The 23,074-nt window shown below is 43.4% G+C and overlaps 1 protein-coding gene across 1 annotated transcript; it reads left to right on the top strand.

The window, feature by feature from the left end:
* Positions 1 to 3,215: 3,215 nt before the first annotated feature.
* On the top strand, positions 3,216 to 8,062 carry GAS1 (growth arrest specific 1). Its single transcript, XM_080669653.1, has one exon. The coding sequence runs from the start codon at positions 5,710 to 5,712 to the stop codon at positions 6,754 to 6,756; it is 1,047 nt and encodes a 348-aa protein (XP_080525779.1). The 5' UTR covers positions 3,216 to 5,709; the 3' UTR covers positions 6,757 to 8,062.
* The last annotated feature ends 15,012 nt before the right edge of the window (positions 8,063 to 23,074 follow it).

The raw sequence follows: 23,074 nt of genomic DNA, 5'->3' as shown, positions 1-23,074 counted from the left end.
TTTATAAGAGCTCTTTACTTATTGGAAAATTAGTCTTCTGTCATCTACTACTTCTGTCATCTGCCAGATCTGTGTGTCTATTAACATTGTCTCTGGTATATTTTCCATATATAACCTTCCATATATTTTTTCCATATATAACTTCTTAATTTTTTTATATAGTCAAATATGGTTTTCTTCCATATCTTCTGATTTTTTAGTCTTGGTTATAAGAGCATTTGTAAATTCTAGGTTATATATATATATCATAGCCTAGATTTTATTTGATTTTTTTTTATATTTAAGATTTTATCTGGGATTTATTTTTACATTTCCTTCTAAATGGATGGTTAGCTTTGCCAGCATCATCTTTTTAAGAGACCATACTTTTCCCACTGATTAAACCATAAATTTTGTAAAGTTACTATATGACAAAGGTTATGGCTTAATCATTCATCATAATTAAATTAACATGGGAATATCATTTTATATTTTAAAACTTTAGAACGTCTCCATATTCTTTAGCCTCTCAGAGTCTCTGTTCTCTTTTCCATAGTATAAATTATTTGGAGTAGGCCTGAGTTGGCTGATTTAGAAGACAAGCAATAAGTTTTGATTTTTCATTCATTCAATTAATAAAATATTTTATTGACTGTCTTATAATCGTCCATCAGTTGGCTATGTGATGTGACAGAAAAGGGAAAAGTATTTGACCTAAGCACTTCGAAATGATGAAAAGAGTATGTACTTTTCTAGTTTTATAAAAACTTAGTGGCTTAAAACAACATTCTTTGTTATTTCTCATGATTCTTTGAGTTAACTGGGGAAAGCTGTACTGTTATTGCATGGGGCAAAACCAGAGCTAGGGTCAGGTGAGTGAAGTGTCTACGGTACAGAATTTAAGAAGGCACCTACTCTTGAGGTTCCTGTAATACCACTATGAGAATATTTCCTTAAACTTTACACCTAGGTGCCTCACTCACCTCACCCTGTTTGACTCTGACCCTGAGTTGGGCTTTCTCTCAGATGCCAGTTGGAGCTGTAGTCATCTGATGGTTTCATTGGGTTGGACATCCTAATGAAAGAAGTCCATTGGGTTGGACTTCTTCACTCACATATCTGGTGCCTTCTTTAATCACAAGGCTGTAAAAGTTGGGAGCTAACCTGGCATATCTCTCTCTCTCTCTCTCTCTCTCTCTCTCTCTCTCTCTCTCTCTGTGTGTGTGTGTGTGTGTCCTCTCCTTGGCCTTCCTCAAAACCTGACAGTCTCAAGGTTGTCAGATTTCTTACATGGTGACTGGCTTCTCCAGAGCAAACACACCAAGAGGCCCAGGTTGAAGCTGCGAGGCTTCTTGTGACCTAGCCTGGAAGCCACAGGATGTCAGTTACTATCATTATATTCTACTAGAGGCCCGGTGCACTTAATATATTAGGCTTTTATTATATAGGATAGGTCAAAGTCACTAGACCTGTCCAACATTCAAGGGAAAAGGAGTTAGACTCTGCCTCTTGATCTGAGTGGTATGGATACAAAGTGAGGGAGGAAACTGATGGAGACCAATGTGGGAGACTACCTACCACAGAAACACTAGGGATCAAACAGGTTTTGGGGGTAGGAAATCAGAAGGGCTCTTGGGGTGTTAAGTTTGCAAAGCTCATTAACAAACAACTAAACATGGAAATCAGAACACAGAAGCAACAGACTGCTCTACCTGCTGCCCCAGCTCCCACAATTGTGGGAGGTCTTCTTTCCATAGAAATTATCCATCTATCTTACTCGAGGGCAAGATTTCCTTCTTTTTATGGCTGAATAATACTCCATTGTCTATCTATCTATCATCTATCTATCTATCACATTTTATTTCTTCTTTGTCTATCAATGGACCCTTAGGTTGCTTCCATATTTTGGCTATTGTGAATAATGCTGCAATGAACATGAGAGTGCAGATATTTCTTCGAGATAGTGATTTCTCTCTTTTTGATACATACCCAGAAGTGGAATTGCTAGATCCTATGGTAGTTCTATGTTAATTGTTGAGGAACCACCAAACTGTTTCCCAGTAACTTCCAATTTACATTCCCACCATCAGTGCACCATAGTTCCCTTTTCTCCACATTCTCACCAGTATTTCTTTCTTTCCTTCTTTTTTAATGATAGTCATTCTAACAGCTCTAAGGTGATAACTTCATTGTGGTTTTGATTGGCATTTCCCTGATGATTAATGCTGGTGAGAACCTTTTCCTGTTATTTGTTGGCCATTGTATGCCTTCTTTGGAAAAATGTCTATTCAAGTCCTCTGTCCATTTTTCAATCAGATTGTTTATTTTTTGCTATTGAGTTCTATGAGTTTGTTATATATTGTGGATATTAATCCCTTATCAGATATGTGGTTTACAAATATTTTCTCCCATTCTGTAGTTTGCCATGGGTTTTAGTTAGAGCAAGAATGTGAAGATCCAGCTCAGAAAGCAGGGAGAAGACATGCGAGATTTTTCTGAGAACTCCAGGGAAGTGGATTTGGGGGGAGGGTGCTCACGATGGGAATTAAGTCAGCTTAAGAGATTTACAGAGTAATATGGGGATTAGTGTCTGGGTGCTGAGGGATGGTTTGGTGGCTATCGATGCAAACTTGGATGTGAAGCACAATGGGACTCATGGCTTCTGGGACTCACCGAGAAGGGAGCTCATTCATTCTCCCATCTCTTCATAGCCTCCTTCTCAGGCCAATATCAGGTACCTGATAGATAGCCCTGCAGGTCTGAAATGTTGTGAGACTGGGGTACTTAGGTGTCCCTGAAGCACACATATCTCTCTGGAGTCCCTTAAATGCCACTGAGAGCTGCGTTAAGGACAGAATGGGGCAAATTTTATAAACAACAACAAGAAAAACAAACAAACATGTGGCTCTCTAGAGCTGTCATTCTCAAAGTTTGGTCCCAGGCAAGCAGCAGCAGCAGCAGCAGCAGCAGTGGCAGCATCCCCTTAAAACTTGTTAGAAAAGCAGATTCTCTGACCCCACGAGGCTTGCTGCACAAAGAACTCCAGGCGGGTTTTAACTAGGCCACCAGGCACCTCTCATGTTCACTAAGGTGTGAGACCCACATTAGCTTAAAGATACAGGTGAATTTTTTAAAAATGTATTTTTATTGATTTCAGAGAGAAAGGGAGAGGAAGGGAGAGATAGAAACATCAATGATGAGAAGGAATCATTGATTGGCTGCCTCCTGCACGCCCCCTACTGGGAACGGAGCCCACAACCCAGGCATGTGCCTTTGTTGGGAATCGAACCCAGACCCTTGAGTCCACAGGCCGACGCTCCACTGAGCCAAACCAGCTAGCGTGATATAGCTGAATTTTGACCTTCTTCTTATGAGCCTAAAATCACAGAGCATTGAGATTGAAAAAACTTTTCCAAGTGTCTAGTCTCACCTTGAAACTTACATATGAAGGGCCCAAGTTTCAGAAGAGTGGGACTTGTCCAAGCCATCCTTCCCAGACTGAAATTACAACTCCAAATAACACAGCACTCCAGAGCCTGGAAAATGGTTGTTTACGCACAGAGTTGTAGTCTTTTTTTTCTTTTTCTTTTTAAAATAGAGATTGATATTGTGTTTCCTTTGACTCAAGTCAGCTCAAAACGATCTGCTTTACCTCAAGTTCTTTTGGGAACTGCAGAGGTGCAACTTCCTAAGGCAGACCTCGCGCGCGCGGCTGCGGAACGCAGCAGCCTCCGCAGGCACAGGAGGCTCTCTGGCAGCCCGGTAAGTCTGCGGTGGCCCTGTTCTCGCTTTTGCCATTTCAAATTCACTTGCCTCCGGGGAGAGGCGGGCAGCCGAACTCTGTGCGCGCTGGAGACCAGCTCCCTCTGCTTCTGTAGAGGAGATTTAGCCTTAATTTTTGTGACAGATGGAGTTGATAGTCTTTCCACGGAAAGGGGAGGAAAAAAGCGCCAGTTTTTGACAGGCCGCAGACGCCCGCTGCCTCTGGTGGTCGAAGGCTGCGTTGCGCCGCAGTTAAGGTAGTTCGCAAAGTCCCGCGCCGGGCAGCTTCCCTTAAGCAGCATGAGGAGTTGAAATATACACTTGATTATAAACCTTGAGGGAACGTACCAGTTCATCCCCTTCCTTTATGCTGTGACTGCAGCCAGAAGGTACTGCTGAGCATCCCTAAAGATTTTTAATGCTGTTATTTTCTCATCACAATCGTGTTAGGAACTTATAGTTCTAAAATATTAATCTGGTTGATTGGATTTATCTTGCAATTGACAACCATGCCTGGCTCCAGGGCCGTACCTACCAGATCGGCAAATTTGGACCACGTGCTGGGAAGAGGGGGAAGGGGGCTGTAAATATCTCATCAGTATCCCCCTAACTAAAGTGTGTGCCTCTTTCTTATGTGTGTGTTTAATGCTTAAGTCTCAAAGTCCCACAATAAATTCTCATCTCCCGCCTGTGATGATCAGGACCCAAAGATGGGTAACTCGAAAAACAAATCGAATTCTGAAGCCGGTCGAAGGCACAGATGGGGTTCAGGAAGGATTAATGAAATCACTCCCCCCCTCCCGCCACGACCCCCAAATAAAGTTTAAAAGAACCAAACAAAAAGACCTGTGGCCGGCTGCAAACAGCTGCCCCTAAGCCCTGATCGCTGGTTCTGAGCGCAAGCTGGGGCTCCATATCCGAGCCTCCTTAAGAGTAGGAGGAGCTCCCGGGCCTCTGTCAGGCTCCTTAAGCCCTTCCTTTCAAGCCCTGAAAGCCTGAATGTGAGCTGCCCACCACCCTCCCCGCCCTCCCCCACTCCGCAACCCCACTCTAGCGGCTCAGAGGGAAAAAAAGTTTCAACAACAACAGGCAGGACCAATAGCATCTCGAAAAGCCGGGAAAGGGGGCTGAGCAAAGGGCGAAAGAGAGTGGAGAAAGGAGAAAGCGGGCAGGCTCGGAGCGCGCGGGGCCGGGGCTGGGCGAGCCGGAGGAGCGTTGCTAATGTTTTTGTTTGTTTGCTTTTCCATGCATGCATAATGAGGGGGCACCTCGGCACCACGCGGGGGCTCCCGGCCCACTTTTGTATTTAAAGCCTCGCTGCGAGCGAGTCCGCTGCCGGGCTCAGCGGATCCGCTCCCCGGGCTCCTCGTCACCCGAGAAGCCGCCGCAGAGGGAAGCCCGGGAGCCGCTCTCCGCCCGCGCCGAGTTTCTTTTTCTCCCCGCGCTGCCCGGAAAGGGCTCCCCAGAGCTGGGCCGAGGCCGGGGTCGCCTCGAGCGGAGGGGGAGGGGACGCGGGCGGCCGGGACGCAGTGCACCGACGCGAGCCAGGACGCGGCGCGATGAGAGAGCCCGCGGCGGCGGCGCGGAGCTGAGCCCGGAGGAAGGAGCGGCCGCACAACGGATCTGCAGGCGCGGAGCAAAATGCACCCGCGGCGCTCCGCGGTCCTGCAGCCCCGCCGGGGCCCCGCGGCCCGCAGCCCACCGGGGCGGCAGTGAGCGCCTCCCGCCACCGCCGGGGACCGACCGGAGGGGCTCTTCGCGGCTGTGCTTTTCTAGGAACCCACCGCAGCCGGAACGAGACCGACCTGCGAGCAGCAGAGCACCAGCCAGCGGCGCGCATGGATTTATGAAAACACTCATGCAAGAAGTTGGCAGGACTGGGGCAAACTTTTCCACCGGCTCCGCGTCCGCCGCTCCCCGCGCCTCGTCTCCTTCACCCTCCTCTCCCGGCGGCCGCCGCTGCCCGCGATGGTGGCAGGACTGCTGGGCGGCGGCGGCGGGACCCGCGGGGGGACCGTGCCGGGCGCCTGGCTGTGCCTGATGGCGCTGCTGCAGCTGCTGGGCTCGGCGCCGCGGGGCTCGGGGCTGGCGCACGGCCGCCGCCTCATCTGCTGGCAGGCGCTGCTGCAGTGCCAGGGGGAGCCGGATTGCAGCTACGCCTACAACCAGTATGCCGAGGCGTGCGCGCCGGTGCTGGCGCAGCGCGGCGGGGGCGACGCGCCGGGAGCCGCCGCCGCCGCCTTCCCGGCCTCGGCCGCTTCTTTCTCCTCGCGCTGGCGCTGCCCGAGCCACTGTATCTCCGCCCTCATTCAGCTCAACCACACGCGCCGCGGGCCCGCTCTGGAGGACTGTGACTGCGCGCAGGACGAGAACTGTAAGTCCACCAAGCGCGCCATTGAGCCATGCCTGCCCCGGACCAGCGGCGGCGGCGCGGGCGGCCCGGGCGCGGGCGGGGTCATGGGCTGCACCGAAGCCCGCCGGCGCTGCGACCGCGACAGCCGCTGCAACCAGGCGCTCAGCCGCTACCTGACCTACTGCGGCAAGCTCTTCAACGGGCTGCGCTGCACCGACGAGTGCCGCAGCGTCATCGAGGACATGCTGGCCGTGCCCAAGGCGGCGCTGCTCAACGACTGCGTGTGCGACGGCCTCGAGCGGCCCATCTGCGAGTCGATAAAGGAGAACATGGCCCGCCTGTGCTTCGGCGCCGAGCTGGGTAACGGCCCCGGCAGCAGCGGCTCGGACGGGGGCCTGGACTACTACGACGAGGAGTACGACGACGAGCAGCGCCCCGGGGGCGCGGGAAGCGAGCAGCCGCTGGATGACGACGACGGCGTCCCGCACCAGCCGCGCCCGGGTGGCGGCGCTGCTGCGGCGGGTGGTGGCGGAGATCTGCCCTACGGGCCCGGGCGAAGGAGCGGCAACGGCAACAGCAGCGGCGGCGGTCGACTGGCGCCCCGAGGCGCCTGGACCCCGTTGGCCTCCATCTTGCTGCTGCTGCTCCCGCTACTGTTTTAGCCCTCGCGCCCCCGCCATCGGCTGCGGGAGAGCCCGTGCCAGGGCACCTGTAGCTTGGGGACAGAAGGGATGGTTGGGGATAATTGCCAAAACGTTTTCAAAGTTGACTGTACCTAGCCGGCCTCCCCTCCATAACTGTTGGCACTTGCCCCGTCTCCTCTCCCGAGCATGACTCCTTGGACATCTTCCCTTACCCCTCATCCCAAGCTCCAGAAACTCCCAACACGTCTGCCCCGCAGAAGCTGGCGGCGCAGCTAGAGTTCTGGATGCCTGGCATGGAACGGGCGGGGGGTGGGGGTGGGGGCGGGGGCGGGGGGGGCAAAACCACAGTCCTGGACTCCAAAGAGGTGCTGACCAGTGGGGCCTTAATAGTTTCAAGGGACTGGGCTTGGGGCGGGGGTCGGATGGGGGATTTATATTTGCAAAGAGGCTGTCTTGTTCATGAGCATTTTTCCTGTGAGGGGTGGGGAGGAAGGGCCGGTATTGACTTTTATTGTGGCCAGTGAGGACATTGCAATCTTAAATAATCAGAGAAGTCCCACTTACCTGTTTCATTCGTTTACTCTTGGTACCAGCGCCCTGAATTCTCAGTCTTGGGGTGGGAGGTGGGAAGGGGTTAATATTCCTGAATTAGTTTTGGGTAACTTTGAGCCCTTGACCTTAATTTCATTTACACCACTCTGCTCTCTTAGCACATTTCTTATAATTAAGGGTCAAAAAGTGCTGACCTAAAGAGTTGCTAGTGATATCGAACAATGCAAGTTTGTATTACATGAGCTCTGCACTGCCATCTATGAAAGCCTCTTTATGATGTTTGTTTTGTTGTCTTTTTTTTTTTGTTCTTTACATCAAGAAGTTGTATGTACAAATATGCAGAGAACATATATTGCTTCTGCTTTTATCAGGGTGCTAAACCCTGGTACTTATATAAAGTGTATTAAAACTGGGGTTTGTTACCAGTTGCTGTACTTTGTATATAGAATTTTTATAAATTGTATGCTTCAGAAATAATTTATTTTTAAAAAGAAATTAAAAACTTTAAATCTGCATTCATATTACACCTTTTCTCCCTGAAATGTATAGAAACCATTTGTCATCAGGGATCCAAACCCACAGTCCATTGTGAAGTGTGCTCTTAATCTAGAACAGTCTTAAAATGTACAGTGTATTTTATAGATTTGAAGTTAACATTCTTATTTTCAAGAGAATTTATGGACATTGTAGAAATGTATAAATGCATTTCCAAACTGCCTTAAACATTGTATTTTTATAGACATCGTTTTAAAAAAAATTATGTTTTAAGTAACTATGTCTTTGTGTATTTCATTTTTTTTCCTTTTTTGGTTGTTTTATTAAAATGTTTAAACAGTAAAGAGTTTTAAATAATGAATATGGTGTAGTTACTTTCCAGAGTTACATTGTGGTTAACCCAATAATGGGTGTGGAGGGGCCACTGGGAATCTATCAACCATCAACTGAAATTAAAATGCAGTACAAGACAAGAAATGAGGCCTATTATTTCTGCTTTTAATTTAATGAACAATTAGACATCTGTAAATGAGGCAGCTAAAAAGATATAATTGACTGGCTTCCACTGGTTTTTATGTTTGTGGAGGTGAATTCACAAAATCGTATCTCCTACATAATTTGGGCATAACCCTCACATCCCTTTTTCCTCCCCCATTTCCACTGGTACCCCTAACCCCCCTCCAGGAGTGTCCTCCCTAACTACTAGACATTCTCCTACAATCAAACATGCCAATAACATTTGTTACCAATAGGTCTTAGGAAACCTGCAAGACTCAGTACTTCAAAGTCATTTTCACACTTTGGGTGAAAACTACAAAATTTTGTTACAAAACATTCAGGGGAGCAAAAGTAAACACACTGGGGAGAGGAACAATTACCAGAACTTGTAATATTGTTGTGAGGAGTTGTTTAGCCGTGGGCTGAAGGCTGGGTTCCTGCCAGAGCTACTGATCTACACTCAAACGCCCTTAGATAAATAATTACACTCTTAAGCTGTGTCGAGTGCTGATACACTTGACCTTGTAAATAGAAATGTTTGCAGTAGGAATAAACTCCGGCATTGGAAAATCTTTTAAACATTAACACAAAAGAGAGCGCTCTGTCCTCTGGGGATTTGACTCTGAACCTCGCCAAGCTAGGCACTTGCAAGGGGGAAAAAAAGTTTATTTATCTTCTATTCCTGGTGTTTATTTAAAGCTTTTCATTTTAAACGCGGTGATTGGAAGGCAAGTCAGGAGTTTAAAAAGTCACCACAAATAAACTTTGTCTGAGGGGTCCACAGATTAGCAAGATCTCGTGTCTCTTTATATGATATTAACATGTGCTGAGAAAACATAACCAGATTTCTCTGCTGCCTGAAGTAATTAACAAAGCCACGCCCCCTCCCAACTTCCTCCCACCCACTCCCACCCCCTACTTTCAAGGTTTCTTTTCCTCTAAGTGGCTCTTTTCCCAGCTTTTATGGAGGGCTTCTGGGTGCTTCTTGTTGGGTCTAAAATCAAGAGATTCATATATGGGTGGCATCCGAAAGTCTTAGGTAGTTGTAGTGCCAGAGACGCCTAGGAATGGTGTGTGGCTGGAACCCCTGTCACCTGAATGGTTGAGTAAACATATTGTTAAAACAAAGCCGAGTGCTTTGTTTCTTTGGGGAATGAACAAAGGGTATGGCAAAAGGCTTGTAAATGAAATCAGCTTTCTTTACAAAATGTCAAGTTAGCAACACTCCTGCGTTTGTTCTTAAATATATTTAAATCATCTCCATTTCATGTTATTTTAACACATTCTTGACTAAAAGTTAAGTCTTTGTCCCAGGAAAAGGCCCAGTTTTCCCCAGTTAGAAGTAAAAGGCATTAGCACTAGAAAAGGCCTGATAATTAACTGCTACAATAAACTCACGACTTGATTTTACAGGGTCCTGTCAAAAGCATCTGCCTGGAATAAATCAACACAGCTAGCTCTGGGGGAGAGAAGACACGAGGCTTTATGCTTTCTTCCTTGAAGAAAGTGAACATTGATCGGTGGTCCATTTCAATTTAAACAGTTCTGCCCTGGAGCCTAGGAGCCTCCTTTCCCCCTGCAGACCTGGTGGGTTCCAGAACAGGTTACTTAGATGTCGGGACCTTCCACTTTGGTTGTGGAGTGTGTAGGTTGCCATCTGCTCCTAGGCAGAAAGGATTTTTACAGATGTTGACATCTGTAATATCTCAAGCTCTCTGGGGAGCCTTTTGGAATTTTGGACATTCGAGATGGAGAATGCCTGGAAGTACCATTACCGAGAGAAAGGGCATCTCTGGCTTTTCCTGGGGACTCTCAGAAAGCACCCCTCTTCCCACAGAAGTCTTCCAGAGTGAGAGCGACTCCTTTCGAATTTCACGGCAAATCGTGGGTCCCGGCGGTCGGTCGTCCTCACTTTCCCAGTTAGCAGGTTTGCCTTCTCGGTGACAGTTTGTTTGTCTTTGGAGACACTCCAGTGACAAATGTTTAAGGGAGTGTGGGACAATGGTGGAGAACAAGGGGGCAGTTCATTGAACTGACAGTGGCCATACAGTAAATAGGAGGAGGTTGGGGCTTCCCTGTTCACCCAAGCACACAGCAACGCTTTTGTATATGACCACAATGGACATAACATAAGGTCTCTGTTTATGGTTAACAATATATGGCAATGTACGTGAGCAATATCCATGTGTAAGGTAGAAAAAAAAATGGCTGGAGGGGATGAAATTCTGGTACTAAGTAGCAGGACCTGCCTTGGCTTGGACAGGGCCCCTGCAAATGTCCAGAAGTAAGGAAGCAGCTCCTGACACCCACTGCCACAGACTACAGGGGCCACCACGCCCTGACACGGCTGGAATGCACTGCCAGTAGGGCCTGCATGGGGCAGACAAGACTCAGAACCAGGAGTCCATCTCCTTAGAAGAGTCCAGAGAAACCATTCCCTTCCTCACCACTCCCTGCGTCCCCACCCGGGCTCCATCCCAGCCATGTTACGCGGTAGAGACCAAAAAGAGGGAGGGAAGGCCAGGAGAACGTTCAGAGCCATCCAACCCTGCACTTGAAAGTCTTTCTACTTTAAACTTTGACTTTGCATCATTAGCTTATTGGCTTCAACTGTGGAAGTTCTCAAACATAACCTCAGGGATCCCTTTCAAGCCTAGGAAAAGAAAAGCAGACATTATTTGTTTTTTGACCTCTTGTACAAGGAACTTCAGAAACACTTGTCAGCTGACCCCGTGTCTCCCAAAGCAAGGTTGTTGGGAAGCATCACGTTACAAATGCCTGGGTATCCATGGGTCTCCCCGCATGGTGAGTTAAGGACCGTTGGACGTTACTGTAGTCCGTAAGAGGGCTTGGTTTGCCTCTTGCTGGACAGTTGAAAAGGTTCACCCTTGACTATCTGAATGACATAAGTAATGTGCTATTAGCATAAGTACCTTCTAAGGCATCCATTTAATCAATTTCTTAAATCACAGAATGATCTACTACAAAATAGTGGACTGTATACACTATATTTTGGCACAAAGATGGTCATTCTCCCACTAGTAACCAGGGGCTCTAAATAAATGATTTCAACAATGTTTTATTAAAGGACGACAAGAGCCCTCGAGCTGCATTAATCGGGGAGAAGTCGAGTGGCACTTTTGTTATGGAAATGTTAAGCACATAATAGCACTACTGAACAATGTGCAGCCACTTCATTCTTTCAGCCATGCTGACACCTCTTAAAGAGGAACTGCAGGGAAGGATGTGGGAAAGATTTGCTTTCCGAGGAAGCTTTCAGCTCATATTTTGGAGAGCTACCTCCAAACCTTGTGTAATACGCATGCAACAGAAGCAGAAAGGGCTGCTGAGATGCACAAACTATTTTCCCTAATTCTGGGAGCTTGGGTTCCATAATAAAACCCAACGTCTGCATTTTTTTTGACAGGGGCATTTGTCAAAGCTATATGTTGCTGATTTTGTAGTGCGAGTCCAATTTTATAATGTGGATCAAGGTCTCAGTTACTCTCAACAGTGTTGATATAGACTGCAAGTAGCTTTGACAAGTTCTCCTTAAGCAAACAGACTGCATCTTAAAATCCGCAAACAGGTGAATACACACAATGTCTTAAAGGGCATCTTCAATCTGTAACCAAAAATAAAACAATATTATGTTTCCAGACTTTATGGACACCCTTATGTTCTCTCGTTATCAATATCTATTCTTACAATTTAATTTCTGTATTTAAATTTTATAAGTTCTATAGGGTATTTGTGGGTTCATTGATGCCAGGATGAAGTCATAGCTCACAACTAAATCCTATTGTATATCTTATCACCGATCAGGTGTGACTAGGCACCAGCATAAGAAATATTTCAGTGAGGCTTGAGACCTTTCTCATAGATATGTCTTTTATGAAAATGCCAGTCCAGCCTTCAGTTTTAACCCCTGTCACCTGTTACCAGTCACTTCTGCTTTTGTGATGACTGAAACTCATGTCTGTAACCCTGAATAGTTGATAAGATTGGGGCGGGGGGTGATAAAAAGAGTACGTTTTGGTTCCTCAGACATCTGTTGAGGGTCTACTGTGTGTGGCAACCAATGTGAATGACTACCCTGGACACACTGGTAGCCAAGTGGAAGACACACAGATACTTTCAACATCAAATGGCAAGCACGGAGGAGTATAACTGGATGATTTAGCCCAACGCTGGGTTTGAGAAAAGCTTAGGGATGGAACAACCCTGTGCGTGTGTGGGGGGTGGGGGTGGAGGGGTGGGGGGAGGGGAGTGGCCATTCCTTACCACCAAAGCATAAAGTAGGAAGTAGCAAGGATGGGGTTTGAAAGCAGGCTTAATATTGGGTCACAGAAGCCTTGAATGTCATGCTAGGCATTGATTTTACCCTGCTCAGTGTACATGAGGGGAAAGCTCTGGGAACTCCCAGCTGAAAGCTTCAGAGGTTCACCTTCTGGAACTGAGTATATGACGATTTTAAGGAGTGAAGACCAGAGACCTGGAATACAGTTCGGAGGCTACTACCAGGCCCAGTGGACAGAGGCCAGGGACTGAATAGAAGAGTGGCAGTGTGGGGAGAGAAGAAGGCAGAGTCAAGACCCTGTGAATGTTCTAATATGAAGTGTTCAGGGAGGCGGGAGGCCGATATGACTGCTGGCTTCTAGCTCAGACAATTGGGTGAATGGTGTCAGATTCTGTCCCAGAAGAAGAAAGGTTGGAGGGCAAGTTATGTCTGAGGATATACAAACATACCCAGGTGGCAATGCACTTCAGGAAACCAACTCTGGTCTAACGTTTAGGGCAGATGTCAGACTTGTAGAGTGGTCACGGTTACAACTCTGAGAGTGACACTCCCAAAGAGAGTGCTGAGAGAAAGAAGGGCAGTGGGCATGGCGAGATGTCCAGAAAAGGAACCCCAGCAGGGCTCACAGAATGTCAGAGAGGTCTGAGGAGGAGCAGGAGCAAAAAATAATAAAGTTTCTGATCATAATTTAACCTAAATATTAAAATGCTTAAGAGGCTAGTATTATGACTAAGCCTAAAGACCAAGACAAATTCACTGGATTTCTAAGAAAATATAATGACCAAAATATTCTTAATTATAACAATAGTAGTAATCATCATTGTAATTACAATTAACTCTAGCAAAGTAAAAATTACCAAAATTATCTCATTGCATTAAAAGAATTATAATAATAATAAGTAATGACAGTGAGTATTGTTGAGTCATTACTATATGTCCTGCATAGTGCTGAGTATGTAATATATAGTGCATCATTTCATCATTGCAACTTTACCTTATTTTTATTATCACCATTTTATAGATGAAAGAATTGATGCTTAAATGAGTTGACCATGGTTATTCAGTGAGTAAGTTGGTGAATATAGAATCTAGGTTTGTGTCAAGATATTGAGCTCATAGCTTTCATACTATATTGAATCTCAAAACGTAGAAAACCTGAATAGCCCAGGTTTTTTTTGAAATATTGGACCAAATCCAAATGATTTTTTCTAACCATCTATCGATAGGGGAAAATATGCCACAATGTTAACAAGGCTGGCATTGTGGGTAATTATTATTTTTTCTTTATGTGTTTCCCAAATTTTATCAATAAATATATATAGCCCTGCTTTCACATTTTAATGTTTTTAAATAATACTATTCAAAACCATAAGAAAGAAGAGGGTGCAGGCTCTGCACCTGCGCTTACTGCCCCGTTTCCTACACTTCAGAGGAGTGTGCCCTCCTTTCCCTCATTTGCTCAGTGTACCTCAAATTTTCATGAAAAAGAAGTGATACTTTTGGAGGCCTAAAATATTTTAAACTGTAAAACTGTTCTATTTGAAAAATCATATGACAGACAAATACATCATAAAAACATAAACATGTTAGAGCAAGAAGGGTCTCAAAAGGTCTTTTCTGCATCCATTCACTTAAATGATGTTTATTGAGCACTTACTATGGGCCAAGTGGCCTGCTGAGCACTAGGATACAGCAGTGAACCAAAAAGGGAAATTTCCTGCCTGCGGAACGTGTGGGCCATGCTGCAGCCTCTTTCCTGACTCTCGCTTCCTGTTCTGTAACAAGAGCATCCTTCCTCTAGTAAAGAATGACCACACCTTCTTCTTAATCTACGTCCATTCAGCTTTCTGTGAATCTTTAATTTTTCCAAATGTGTTCATGCCTCACCGATATGTGTGGGGAAATATATTTATAAATATACACTGAGTGGCCAGATTATTATGACCACCTGACGTTTGTAGGCAAATTAGCCGTACACTGCATCATATGGGATATGGAAGCCGAAGGCCTGTTCGAACATCTTTGCTGTCTGCAGTTACCAAGATAAAACGTCTCCAGTTCGCACAGGAACACAAGGATTGGACCGTTGAGCATTGGGAAAAAGTCATGTGGTCCAATGAATCACGTTTCCAGTTGCATCATGCAGATGGCAGAGTGAGAATTTCGCGGAAACAGCATGAAAGCATGCACCCCACATGCATGACTACAACCCTTCGAGCTTATGGGGGCAGTGTTAAGGTTTGGGGCATGTTTTCCTGGCATGATTTGGGCCCTTTAATTCTTGTGGAACAACGTCTGAATAGCACAACATACCTAAGTATCATTGCTGATCAAGTTCATCCTATCATGTTGATGGCGTATCCCAATGGAGATGGCTTCTTCCAACAAGACAATGCGCCATGCCACGGTACTTGTATTGTGCAGGAGTGGTTTCAAGAACATGAGGGAGACTTTACCTTGCTTAGGTGGTCCCCACAATCACGAGATCTCAGTCTAATTGAGCATTTGTGGGACGAAGTTAAAAGAGCCATCAGGCAGCTGTTTCAGAACCATCAAATCTCACAGAACTGGACAGTGCTATTCATCAGGCATGGTGTCAGATTCCTTGCATCACCTTTCAACATTTTGTGGAGTCAATGACAAGAAGAATTGCCGCAGTATTGAAGGCAAAAGGTGGCCCAATGAAGTACTGATGGGGTGGTCATAATAATCTGGCCACTCAATATATATATATATATATATAAATATATTTATATATATAGTAGAGGCCCGGTGCATGAAAATTCATGCACTGAAGTGGGAGGGGGGGGTCCCCTCAGCCCGGCCTGCCCCCTCTCACAGTCCAGGAGCCCACAGGGGTGGGAGGTGACCCAGCAATCAGGGGAAGGAGACGCCCCATCACACCTCTGCTGCTGCCACTGCTGGCAGCGCAAGCCTCGGCCAGCCCTGGTTACCTGAACCTTGGGCGTCCCTGGGCAGCTGGGCGGCTGAGGGGACTAGGCACTGCCAACTTGTGGCTGTGGGCGCTGCCATCTTTGCGACAGTGTGAGGGTCAATTAGCATATTCGCTCTTTATTAGATAGAATATAACTAAACATCCCATTTTTTATGTATTTACAATTGGAAGAAGTAAATCCCATCATTTGTCAGTTCAATATACAGTTTTCTTCTGGTGAAGTTCTAATAGAAGAGCTGAGCCAAAAAATGTTATGGCATTTTCAGAAACTGAAATGAGCCCTAATTCTTGACATGTGCCTAAATGAAAATGTACTATTATATTCTGGAAGAAAAATGGTTTATAATGAGTAAAGTAACCATGAAATTGTATATTGCATAATGTTTAAAAAATAAACATCAGTAAGCTAGAGAAATAAAAAACAGACTAATATTTCATTTAAATTGTCAAATGGAGCCCTAGCCTATTATCACCTGACTTGCCTCTATTCACAAATAGTGAACCTGGTCACACAATGCAATATGAAGATCATGGATCATAAAAACGTATACTTGAAACCTATATAATCTTATTAACCAATGTCACCTCAATAAATGAAATAAAAAGAAAAATAGTGAACCTATTACATGTTAACATAAATAATATATTTTTGAGGAAAAAGTCTATTAGTGAGAAGGCAGCTGGATTTTCATATCTGCTTCTGTATTTATTCTATTCTCTATATAGTATATGTCTTTAGATATGTAGTTAGAAAAGGCAGGAATAATTTAATAGTCTTTTCAAACAGTTGTGGACATTCTTTGATACAACAATATCCAATAAGTGGTAGATTTACAAAGATTAATTGTAAGGCACAATCTGAAACCATATTAATAAATATTTCATAATCTGTGACATTAAAATCCATGTCTATCTTGTTATTTTAGTGGTCCTTTAATCCATGCATGATATTATCATACCATCCTTCCAGTGGTCTTTTTAAAAGTATCTGTCACTGAGTGGTGAAGATAATACAAACATTGACACATTTTATTTTATGATATTAAATAGATAACATTTATTAATATCACCACTGATCTCAATATTAATTCTCTAATTGTTAGAAACATATCAAGTTCACAGTACAGGATACAAGTTTTCCAAAATTCTCATTTTTAGCATGGAAGATCAAATGTTATTACTGGCAACAAATCATGTCATTTTCCTTGAATTGTGTGTTTTTCTGAAAAAATGTTTGCCAAATATTCAAGACTGAATAAACATAGTTTGTCCTTCAGTCATTTTTTCATGTAAAAATGTTCTTCCATGGAAGAAGTGGCTAGTTCACAATTCAACCACACAAGTGTTTTTCCTTGAGAAAACCATGTATGCAGCAGAGATGCCTAAAGAGTACTTTCCGTTTTATCACATAGGATATTTAAAAAATGTGTGTTCACCGATAGAGTTTAAATACATTTTTTTTTGTTGCTTCATTAAGGTTATTCTTAGGTGAAACTGTCAAGCTTTTTGTAGTGTAAATAAGTACATTGAAGCAAAGAGTTCGATGGCTGGGACAGTTTGGTATGATTGTCTTGATTTGTGATAAATCACCACTAAATTTACTCACCATTGTGTTTGCTCCATTGATGCAAAGAAATGTTAACACAATGCGGAAGGAAAATAGTTCCTTGTGACTACAATGAAAACAGTTTTGATCTGCCTTGAAGATATTCCAGGATCTGTACAAAACTATTGGAAAATTACTGATATATTTTCTTATTTCTAGTATTCATAATACTGATACCTCTTCATTACTTTTCATGTCATATTGCCCTGGCTGGCATTGCCAGTGCAATGCTAAACAAGAGGACATGATAATAGGTGGCCATTCTTCTTGTATGCTGACTCTAGGGGTAATACTTCTAATGTTTCTACTGTGGTGCTTGGTATAGGTTTCCAGTATATGCTTTATTAAATTAAGGAAATTTCTTTTAAGTTTCTTGACCTATTGTTGGTGATTTATATTTTTATAAAATAAAATAAATTTCATTTAGATTTTCAAAATAATAATATTACATTGCATAAAATATTCTCTTTCATATTTTAACCTCTAAATTCTGTGTTTATATATTCATTCTTTCTTAATCTTTTACATGCTTTCTTTTAAAGTTTTGTTTATATTATTAGTCTTTTCAAACAATATGTTTTGAGTTTAAAATATGACATTCATGCTAGGGTTAACTGTTTTTTGTTGTTTATTTTTACTGCACTGTTATTGACTTCATTCTACTTTATTTTTGATGTTCTTTTATTGGGTTCCTGATCATTTATTTTCATTTTCGTGTTTTCCAATACATTTGTTTCTGGATACAACTTTTCCTCTGTGCAACTTTTAGGTCACATCCTACAGGTTTTGATGTGCTATTCTCTTATTGTAGTTCATTTCCAAAGAGTACATACTTCTGATTTTGATTGGTTCTTTTACCTCAGGGTTGTCTAGATTATGTTTTTAAGTTTTTAGGTGTTATTTTCTTGTTTTATTATTTTAATCAAAATGATTAGTAAATATAGTCTAGTAATTTCTGCTTTTTTGCAACTTAATATTTTATTTATGGATATTAATATAAAATTTTGTATATATTTTAGGTATATAAAAAGGAAGGTATAAAATCTGATTTTGTTAGTGTTCTTTACAACAGTATATCAATTTAATTATCTTAATTCTCTATATCTCTTTTACTGTTGTTTTAAAGTCTCCTACTATGTATTCTGTGGAATCATCAGAATCGATTTATCAATTCTTTTTTTAAGTTTCTATTAGGTTTTGCATATATATTTTGAAAGTAAGTGTTAAATGCAGTTAGTTACATGACTATTTAGCTTTATGGTAAAACATATTTTATAAAAATATGAAACAGAACTCTTTAACTTTCTAATAGCTTTTGCCTTTATTCTGTCTCATAATAATGTTGCTGCATCTGTTTTTATTTTGTTAATTTATGCTACCTATTTTTTAAATAAACTTCTCTTTGTTTTTTTTCTTTTTACAGAGAATGCATATACATTGAAAATTTAGAAGATACAATTAATCAAAAAGAAAAGAATGAAAGCACCCATAATAGTATCAGCTAGAGATAATCTGGGAATTTTTATGTATAACCTTTCAATATTTTCTATACGTTTAAGTAAATGAAAACATACTTTCTATTTTATAAATTGTTTCATATACTTAATACACCCTTTAACACTACTTTGGGGGTGACATAGCTTTTCATATCTCTTCTTTTTTTAAGTCTTTATTGCTGAAAGTATTACATATGTCTCCTTTTTCCCCGCATTGACCTCTCCCAGCTGGCTCCTGTCCCCCAGCACAGGCCTTCATGCCCCTATTGTCTGTATCCATTAGTTATACTTATATCCATGCATATTAGTCCTTTGGTTGATCTCTTACCACCACCACCACCACCACCCTCTCCTGCCTTCCCTCTGAAGTTTGACTGTCTGTTCGATGCTTCTGTGTCTCTGGATCTATTTTTGTTCATCAGTTTATGTTGTTCATTATATTCCACAAATGAGTGAGATCATATGACACTTATCTTTCTCCACCTGGCTTATTTCGCTTAGCATAATACTGTCCAGTTCCATCCATGCTGTTGCAAATGGTAAGAGTCCTTTCTTTTTTACAGCAGTGTAGTATTCCATTGTATAGATGTACCAGTTTTTTAAACCACTCATCTGCTGATGGACACTTAGGCTGTTTCCAAATCTTAGCTATGGTGAATTGTGCTGCTATGAACATAGGGGTGCATATATAGCTCTTCAATTTTTATTCTTTTTGTGTTCTCTTATTTTAGTTCTTTAAAAAACATACAGTTAGCTAGGGTTAGTTTCATTTGATTGGTTGATTGGCACTATTTTTTTTATTCTAATGGAGCTTTTATTTTTTCATAGGCAATCTATACTAATAAAAGGGTAATATGCTAATTAGACCAGACATCTTCCGGACATCCATTCAGATAAAGCCACAGCAGCTGCAAGGGCCGAGGGACTGTGGCACGGGAGAGGTGCCACCCCTTTCACAGAGGTGGCGTGGAAGAGGTCTCATCACAGGCCGGTCCAGTGCCGGGCCCCTTCCGCAGAGGCAGCGGGAGAGGGGGCTGCACAGTCCAGGTCCCAGTGCTGCCCCTTCCACAGAGGCAGCCACAGAGGCAGTGGTGGGGGTGTGGGTGCGGGCCCGGTCCTGGCACCACGCCTCTGCTGAGGCTGGACGGGGTGTGACCTGCTGTGCCTCAACCTCCCACAGCCCCTCCCCCAGCTGGCCTGGGCCCAGATTGCTTCCTATCCACCAGTGGGCGGGGGGTGGGGCTAGCCCTAAGAAGCGAGGGCTAAGGGCCGGCAGCCACAGCAGCTCGCAGTGGCAGTAGCAGCTGGGTGATGGGGTCAGCGCCTTCCCATGATCAGCCCGGTTGCCTCCCATGGGGAGCGGGCCTAAGCTGTCAGTAGGACATCCCCTGAGGGCTCCCGGACTGTGAAAGGGGGCAGGTGGGCTGAAGGACCCCCTCCAAGTGCACAAATTTTTGTGCACCAGGCCTCTAGTTTAAACATATTCACATTCACTGGTTACTGATTTATTTTTACCTTCTTACTTTATATGTTAAATTTACCATACTTTTTAAAAATCCCACTAGGATTGCCTTTCTTGGATGGAATATGTCTGTTTTTACTGTTGTTCTTATTGTGTTTTTTCCCATCCCACCTCCCCAATCTCCCAATTGTTTGGAAGTTATAAATTGCATTACTATTTTTTTCTAATGTTTGATTAGTCCATATATATCACTATTGTTTTATCTCATTATCTGAAGTTAATCAATTTCTATATTGTCCTCCAAAAGAAAAAAAAATGACATTTTCTAAGCCCTTCCTCCTTCTACCATGTTGTATCATACAAATTGTTTCTTCTACTTTTTTATTAATATTTTTCTTTACAATTTATCTTTACTTAAAATTAAAAATACATATTACTGGTTTCTTTGTGAAGAACAGCAAAATAGAGGCAATAAATAAGATCTACCTTCGAGAATTGCTAGGACATAAAGGAAGTAAAAACAACAACTTTATTTTCCTAGCTAGAACGAAAGTTCCTTTTAGGGAAGAGATGGTCTATTTAGGAAGAACCTTGATAAGTTGTTGGGTAGGAGCATGGGGGGAGGCTCCGGAATGAAAAGGGTGACTGAAGCTCATAAAAAGACAATTCAAGTGCTTTTTATGAGAAGCAAAGTATAATGTGTGGTGGGAAAATTAGAAATGAGAGGAGACAGAGGAGAACAAGATAGGACACAGCAACATGGCAAGAACTGGAGGCCTGCAGTGACAGAAATAGTGGATGTACTTAAAGGGAACAGAGCATACATAAAACTCCGTTTAAATTACCTGCTGTATGGAACTAACATAAATATTCGTCACTGTTATATGTAAAACGCAGATAAAAATACACTCCATCCTGCTATCCCTCATTTATGCTATTGATTTTTCTATGTGATGAGAGTGAGGGTTCAAGAAGAAAGAGCTTTGTCTCACTGTGGTCAGAGCTGGAGCAGAGATAAACAGATGCAAGGTGCAGAGTGGGGGATGAGCTTACCAGAAATTAGATTTAGAGGGGACTAAGGAAATAAAATGATGCCCTGGGAATTGAGTGGAAAACCTGGGGCTTCCTACAGAACCAGGAATGGAGATTCCACATTTTAATGACCAGGAACATGGGTAACTGTTAATATCCCTGGAAAATGGAATCAATGATATGAACTCTACTGCCTGCAGAGGGGGAAATGCAAACCAAGTGAGCTCATCTCATGAAGTTCATCCTGTGCACCATAGACGCTCATTTAAATGTGAAATGTATTGTCATTATTGGTCTCATAAGCCATACTACCCAGCCCCAGGAATAGAGTCATATTGGATATATATGTCAGACCCTTGGAACTTCTCCAGCTTCTGATATAAACAGGAAGGAGTGGCAAAGGCAGGTTTCATTAGTGACAAAGTCTGAGAATTCGTTGTGTGATTCCTACATTTAGCCTCCCTTGCTGATGCTCATTGTAAGCATTCCTTTTCATTTCAGGTTATATAAAACATTCCAGAGCCAAGATAAATCCAAGCTAAGCCTACATTTGGAATAAACTCTTTTTGTCAACGAAGCACATTCCAGGCATGCCATCTGACTTTAATTTGTTTGTGATGTCACCAGTGAGAATGTTTCTCTCAGGAAGCAAACATGTTTGGTCTTAAGTAAGGCTTTAGCTCTTTCAAGCTATTCATTCAACCAAAATCTATTAAGTGTCTCATAGGTACCAGGAGCTATGCTACATACTATGGAACCATGTCATAATTATCATTGTCATCATCGTCATTCACTGGTCAGCATCAAATAGCAGAGTGGATAGATGGCATGGGGGAGGGGTGCTACAGCTACTCCCATGGTTCTATCAACCCCTCCCAGTCATGCAGATAAATGCTGATATGAGTTACATGAAAATGAGGACATACTGGCCAGATTAGCACAATTTCAAGAGAAGTTTCCCAATGTCCCTTGTCACTGGCATCACTTAGCTCCTGGACTTTGAGATGCCACAATAGCAGCAATTTCTCTGGCCTTCTCCTTAGCGCCTCAGCGCCAGCCTTTGCTCCTCTGTTCTTCCTGTTCCTGCTCCATTGGCTGTACTTCCCGGTGATGCCTCTTACCCACCAGTTCAGACTCTATTGAACTGTCCACTCCGTTCTTTTTGTGGCTGCTGTCACAGGGACACTGTCCTGGGCCTGACATGGGCCCATCTAGCTCAAGTGTCCCTGGTGCCAGGATGGGGGGAAGATGTTATTGTTGAAATATATCCCTCCCTTCCAAGTTCATGAGTTGAAATCCAAACCCCCAATGCCTCAGGATGTAAACTTATTTGGAAATAGGGTCAGCACAGGTGTGATTAGTGAAATTAAAATGAATTCATATTGGAATGGACTAATATCACCCGTGTCCTTATAAAAAGGGGAAACTGGGACACAGTCACATTCACCCAGGGAGAACACGTGTAAGATGAAGGCAGGGATCAGAGGGATACGCCCACAAGCCACTGAATGCCGAAGACGGCCAGGAAACCACCTGAGGCTAGGGGAGAGGCATAGAGCAGATTCTTCCTCAGAGCCCCCAGAAGGAACCTGCCGACACCTTGATCATCTCAACCTCCAGCCTAAAGAACGTGGGGCAATTTCTGCTGCTTAAGCCATTCAGTTGTGATGCTTTGTTATGGCAGTCCTAGCAAACGAATACAGCAGATTTGAAAAGAAGCTGAGTTTGGCTAAATGGATTGTGGCTAAATTTCTTACTTCTTCTGTTGGGAATTCTGGTACTGTTGTGTACTCTTTAGTTAGGCTTCATTCTAAAGAAAGATTATATGCCCTAAAGTAAATATCATATCATATAATAATATCACATTGTAGTATATGACAACACCTCAATGTAACAGGTGTCAAAGCTTATTGAATATTTCCCAGACTTTTGTGTGCAT

Source organism: Plecotus auritus, assembly GCF_963455305.1.
Source record: "Plecotus auritus genome assembly, chromosome: 5".
NCBI lineage: Eukaryota > Metazoa > Chordata > Mammalia > Chiroptera > Vespertilionidae > Plecotus > Plecotus auritus.
Note: the sequence above shows the minus strand (reverse complement) of the source record. Positions and strands in the feature narration are given on the sequence as shown.